General features: G+C 50.7%; 1 protein-coding gene across 3 annotated transcripts in view; it reads left to right on the top strand.

Annotated features, from left to right (window-relative positions):
* Window positions 1-635: 635 nt before the first annotated feature.
* CDC42BPB (CDC42 binding protein kinase beta) overlaps window positions 636-6182 on the top strand; it is an 87418-nt gene continuing 81871 nt past the window's right edge. For all 3 annotated transcript variants that reach the window (XM_042870620.1, XM_042870547.1, XM_042870474.1), the window contains exon 1: window positions 636-829. In XM_042870620.1, coding sequence (XP_042726554.1) covers window positions 652-829 — 178 coding nt within the window. In that variant the 5' untranslated portion in view covers window positions 636-651. The remainder of the gene's footprint in view (window positions 830-6182) is intronic.

Here is a 6182-nt window from a genome sequence, read left to right as displayed (position 1 = left end):
AAACATTTATTCTCAGAAAGAGCAGCAACGCAGTGGCACAGGCTGCCCAGAAGGTGATGGAGTCACCATCCCTGGAGTGTTCAAGAACCGTAGAGCTATGGCGATGAGGGATATGGTTAGCGGGCACGGTGGGAACACGTTGATGGCTGGACCAGATTATCTTAGTGGTCGATGATCCCAGCGGTCTTTTCCAATTTTAATGAATACACAACAGCGGCGAGAAGTTACCACGAGGCGAAAGTGCGGCCGCGAACGCGCAGCCTCCTCTCGGCCCCGCGACGAATCTGCCGAAGCGGATGCAAAGAGCAGACGGGCGCGCCCCCCCGTCCCCGCACCCCCCGCTACGGTGCGGCGCTCGGCCCAATCTTCCCGGGCCGTGCCCACGTCGGAGCGCGGCGCGTTGGGCGTGGCGGGCCCGGCGCGGAGGAGGAGCGGAGCCGTGAGCGGAGCTGAGCGGGTGCGGCCCTTCCCGCCGCCGGGGCGAGGCCGGAGCGGGAGGCCGGGCGCGGCCCATGGACCGGCCGCGCCTGAGGCGGAGCCCGTGGAAGGAGCCGCTTGGCCCCGGAGCGGCCGTGAGGGGTGGGAGGCGGCGCGGCTGAGCGGCCCCGGGGCCTTGCGCGCCGCCGTCCGCCGGTTCGGCCGCCCGGCACCATGTCGGCCAAGGTGCGGCTGAAGCGGCTGGAGCAGCTGGTGCTGGACGGGCCGCAGCGCAACGACAGCGTGCTGAGCGTGGAGACCCTGCTCGACCTGCTGGTCGGCGTCTATGCCGAGTGCAGCCGCGACTCGCCGCTTCGCCGCGACCGATACGTGTCCGACTTCCTCGAGTGGGGTGAGCCGGGCGGCGGGCCGAGGGCGGGGGTCGGCGTTGGCCCCGTGGCGCGGCCGGAGCGGGGAACACCGGCTCTGGGTGCGGAGTCCCCGAGTCCCGCTGCGAGCCGCTCGGCTGCGGAGCGTCCACGGGCCGGGCCGACCCCAGCGGTAGGGCGATGCCCCGCTCCTACGAGCGCTGCCGGGCTGCGGGAGGGCTCCCAGCTCCGCCGCTGTGCCGGCCCCGGCCCTGCTGCGGCGGGAGAGAGGTTACGTCCGTGTCCCTTCCGTTCAGGAACAGCCCCAAAGGACGGAGTGCTGCCAGGCGGCCTTTGTGGCAGCTTTGTTCAGTGGTTTTATGGCACTAAGCGGGGTGATGGTGAGAGCCCTCCGATAGCGGACAAAAGGAAGCGTGGATACGTGCTATTGCACTTTTATCCTAAGTTTTCTGTTCCTCGGTGCTTTGTAAAGGTTGTTGACTACAGGCAAGCGAATAGAAGAGATTCTTCCCTGGTGCATGCTTAACTGAATTTATGTTAAAATGGCCATGGTGGCTGACTGGTTTATTCAGCTGAGTAAGTTATGAATAATAACGTGCAGTGAAGGTGACTTAACTTCTCCGTGGAAAAGGAACTGGGGGTGAGGGAGGGGAGAGCACTGCTCGCCAGAACGCTGTCCTGTTTATCAGCTGGGCCATGTGTGTGCGGTTAATGAGGCTTTTAAAGATCTCTCTTAAAAAAAACCGAACCCACAAAACAAAGGATTTCCTTAGGGAGGGGGAGGGGCGATTTACTTCAATGGATGCAAGTGTGCCCTTGGAGCTTCCACTGCAGTGCTGAGACGTGGGGACAGCTGGTTCTCCTTAATTTCTGTGGGGACCACCACTCTTTGTCATACGCTAACCAACTAAGAGGATTCACTTCCTGGACTCTTCTATTGACGTCAGTAATGCGATTGCCAACTGAATAATTAACCACTTTATCACATCTGCCCTGCAAGCTGCAGCCAGGGGAGCATTGATTATTTGTTTCGTGGTGGGAGCTTTGTGTGTCTTCTACGAAGTGCAGTGTGTTGTCATACTCTTGTTTCCCAGCTGATAGCTGCAGTGAGTGAGCATATATGAACTGGTTGGAGTGATACAGTGGACTGCCATGGTACTTAAATCATTCTCTTAATTTCTATCCTTTGAGACAGGCCAAAGAGAGAGATGCTTCTTCTGTAGTGCTGTTGGTGGTTGTGCCTTGCTGATGGATGCCCATATTGTCCTTTTCTGTGTGATGGAAAGACCAATTATCCAGCTGTTTGTAAAATTGCTTTTTTAAGTTCTATTTGCAGCATCCACTGAATGTGAAAAGGTTACTGACTTGATGAAAAGTGTAGGTCGCAATAAAAACAATGTGTAGCTCTTACTGCAGCGTGGGATTACCCTAGTATAACAAAGTGCCTATTCAATAAATAATTGAAATCTATGTGAGCTACCATCTGGTGCTGCAGAGTAGAGATAGAAGTTTATAATCCGTGCTCTTCCTGGTAAAAGGATGGGCCTAAGTCTGGACTGCTGTATATTTGTGTTCCATCAGCCGGGAATATCCTTAAAAGCAATTAAAGCTGATACTCTGGGTTTCTCCCTTTCCTTCAAGCTGTTAAAAGCAAGTAAATGCCAACAAGACACCTTTTATCTGTGTCCTAATGCCCTCACAGCGTGTTTCCACTGACAAGGAACTTGTTTCTGCCTCCAGCTAATAAGGAAAATAGCATGCCAAACACACTAATCTTCCTCATGTCATGATGCGCAGTCTTAATTACAGTTCGTTTCTGTGTTAGAAGATATTCTGGATTGATGCGCTGTGTTCTGTGTGCTGTTATATGTCTGTGGCAGCATGAGAGTGTAGCTAAATATTTGGGATATACTTTGAAGATCGGCACATTTCTTTATCAGCTGGAGACAGAAGGAATTTCCTTTTGACAAAATGGAGACTTATCACTGACAATGGAAATAAGCTGCACGAGTCTGAAGGTTAGGTTAAATCGAGCTGTGTAACAAAGCATTCCTCTACAGTTGTACTGTGAGACTCGGGCCGGTTTCTCCCAGCTGACATCCAAGAAACTTTGCACATCACCTGCAGTGGTTAGTGAGCCCCGTATGATCGATCTCATTGCTTCTGTCCTATAAACCTGGCTGCTGCTCCCTGCATTCCTGCCACAGGCTTATTTCTTCAAAACCTCCTTCCTATTTGGTAACCATAGAAGAGTGTAGGGTGTGGCCATTTGCCCAGGGGCATTCCATCTCTTCAGAAGCATCATCAGAATCTGCCATTTTAACCTTGGCAGTTGTAGCTTTCCCATGGTGAATGGCATTTTAGATATTCTATACTTTTTTCCCTATGCTGGAATTATAATAATTTTTTTTTTTTCTTATGCCAGGTATCTTTGGAGAAGGACTAGCTGAGCTTTCAAGTGAAGATTTCAGAAGTAGTTTTCTTCCAGTTACTTTTATTTATAAGAACTCTTGAATAAGATCTCACTCAATTAGCTGTCGCTGTATTGTTTACATAATGGATACTAAGATAATGCTCAGTATTTCTAGTGGGAATTAAATCCAAGTTTGTTAACTCAGCAGACCCATGTCTTACATGTTCAGCAAGAGTTTGCCAAATCTGTGCTTAGTGTCATTTTAAGCCATTGCTGCATATGCTGCTCCTAGAGTGAGAAATAATAAAGAACTTCAATAGCCAGCTCTGTTTATTCCAGTTACACTTTATCTTTCCTCTCTGAAGGTTGTCACCAGGACTGCCCAGCTGAGAGGGCTTTTTGGCCTCTGAGGCCAAGTTCCTTGCCTGTCCCTGCCAGACCCTGTAGCACTGTAGGGTTGTCAGGAGAGCTATCTGGTGCTGGGCAGTCCTGGTGTCCTGAAAGGCCCACAGATCAGCCTTGGCTGATGATGCCCAAGCCCACTGAGACAACCCAAAGATGCGGCAAGCAAGGAGGAAGGTACACGGCCTTTGGAGTTACTGAGAGGATTATGCTGGTCACCAGTGCTTAATAATGTCTGTGCACTGCAGAGGGACCTCCTGAGAGACTTATCCTGAAAAAAGCGTGTCTGACCTTCTGCATGATAAGGAGAATATGACAGGGTGGGGAGCCATCATGGCTCGGTCTGCATGCATCACCTGCCCTACAGTTTGGCTTTTAGGTGCAGTGTGTTCCTCTGTACGGAGCATGTTGTTCCCTCATACTGAGGAATATAAAGCTTTCCTAATCCCACACTGAATGTACTGGAGCACAAGGATGGCTTGCTCACAGGGTTACTTCACTACAGCCATGCTCACCTAGCGTCACTTTATTATTCAGGACTGATGTCAGTGGGCTGTGCAGTGCTTGCTGCCCCTTGCTCCAGCCAGCAGGGGCTGGCACAACCAGCTGCTCCATTCTCCAGCAGATACTGGCAGGAGTTGAGCCAGTCAGCGAGTGTTTTTGGTGCAGAGTCTAACAGGAGTGGGCCTTGTTGGTGTTCAGAGTGTTCTTAGTGCTGCACAGGCTTTCTTAGTCCAGCCTTTGTTTCCTCTGATCCTGTTTTGTACTGCTGGCACTCTGTGTAGGGTGGGATGGCAGTCATCCCCATGAGATTTGTTCAGCATTTCACCCTCCTGGACTACACACTGGCTTGATTTCTTTGTGAGAACACCTCAAAGCCAGTGTCTGAATAGGTTAGATTGATCTTCTGCATTCTCAGTTTGTGTAGGGTCTGCTCTCCAGTTAGGCTGGTGTTCTGCTTTTGTTTTTTCTTTATTGCTATTGTTGTTCTGTTTGTTTGTTTTCCCTGAGAAGAAGCAACTTGAAGGCAGGCTGAAGTTGTGGGGAAAAGAAAGAAGTCTGCAGCTGATTAGCACAAGTAGGCCAGCTGGGCACCTGCTGTCAGGCTGCTTGGCTGGCATAATAGGCAGGCAGTGCATGCTATTGTAGTAACAGCAATTTATTCTCACTGTGGCTTAGGTGGGGGAAAAATGCGTGTGTAGACGCTCAGCAACATCTCCAGCCCAGCCTTGAGCTGCTACTTTTGGGTGGATGTCTGTTACATGGGTGGCTGTGCCATAGATGGAAAAATCATGTGCAGAATGCTCAGCAGAAGGGTTGCTGTTCTGCTGGTGCAGTGATTCACAGCTTTGGGTCACTGCGAGGACTGGTACTTCAAGTTTTGCATCTTGCTTTTGGTGGGGGCTAAAAGAGGAGTCTGTGAGTTAGTTTTGCAAGTCTGCTCCTAGACCTACTTTCTTCTCCTTCCAGCTGCTTGAGAGGCATGTTAAGCTTTCAAATAAAAGGCTCTAATGAGTGAAGAGAGAAACTTGCAGTGGCCTTCCTCTCATAAGAGTTTAGAGTCTGTTCTCTCAGCTTGGAATGGCTATGAATGTGAATGTGGATCTGAGAAAGGGTCACATTTCTGCAGCCTGCATATAGGGCTTCTTCAAAGCTTGCTGCAAGGTAGCCCTAATCCTCTGGCTGCCACAGAGACTGATATGCTAGAAAATGAGCTAGGTAAGGGCGGGGATGTGGTGTGTGGTACTGGTGCATGAGACAGAAACTATTTTGAAGTATTTTTGAGATGACCTTAGAGCTGTCAGGCTTGGAGCACTGCATTCCTTATGTCCTTTTTTGGGTAACATCAGGAAAAAGTGTCACTTAATGGCATGTTTCTTGATTTGAGTTTTGTTAGCTTGAATTCTCTTCCCTTCACCACTTCCCCCTTTCCTACCCTTCCCGTCTGCAGAAAAAGCCAGGAAGTGCCTCCAGCCTTTGCGGACCTGTTTGACATCCTTCTCTGCAGGCAGAAGCTGGCCAGAGAGTGATAAGCCTGCTGGGAGACAGCTTGCTTCAGTAGCGCAGGCAGCTGATGAATGAGAAGTCTGAATTTCTGTCTCTGCCTGAAGTCCTTCCGACCGATTGCTGAAGCCTGTTGTGGTCGCTTGTACTTGAGACAGCCACAGGAGGTGGTGGGTGAGGCTCTTGGGGCAAGGAGCTACAGCCTTGCAGAGGTTGTGGAAAGGCCGGTGGTGGCCATGGTTTCTTTGTGTGCATTGCAGCGTGGATACAGCTGGAAGCCTTTCCTGCTCCCTTAGGGCTTTTCTGTGTTCAGAGTCAGGGCACTGTAGCCTGGGTCGCCTTTGTGAGGAAGCCTTTGGCTGTCATCTGGCAGACAAGCACTAGCAGGGCCACTGAACCCTGGCTTCCAGCATTCTCTGCTGTTAATGGTTCTTTTACGAAATTGATGTTGGGATTAAGTCATGGTGGAGTAGCAAAAACTGCTTACAAAAACATTAGCTTTAAGAGCTCTGTAGTCAGGGCCAGTGATCTGAAGGCACGAGGTTCAAAGCTCACTA

Source organism: Lagopus leucura, unplaced genomic scaffold (assembly GCF_019238085.1).
Source record: "Lagopus leucura isolate 7727_CA_CO unplaced genomic scaffold, USGS_WTPT01 Super-Scaffold_1, whole genome shotgun sequence".
Taxonomy (NCBI): Eukaryota; Metazoa; Chordata; class Aves; order Galliformes; family Phasianidae; genus Lagopus; species Lagopus leucura.
The sequence above is the reverse complement of the archived record's forward strand: the minus strand, read 5'-3'. Positions and strand labels throughout refer to the sequence as shown.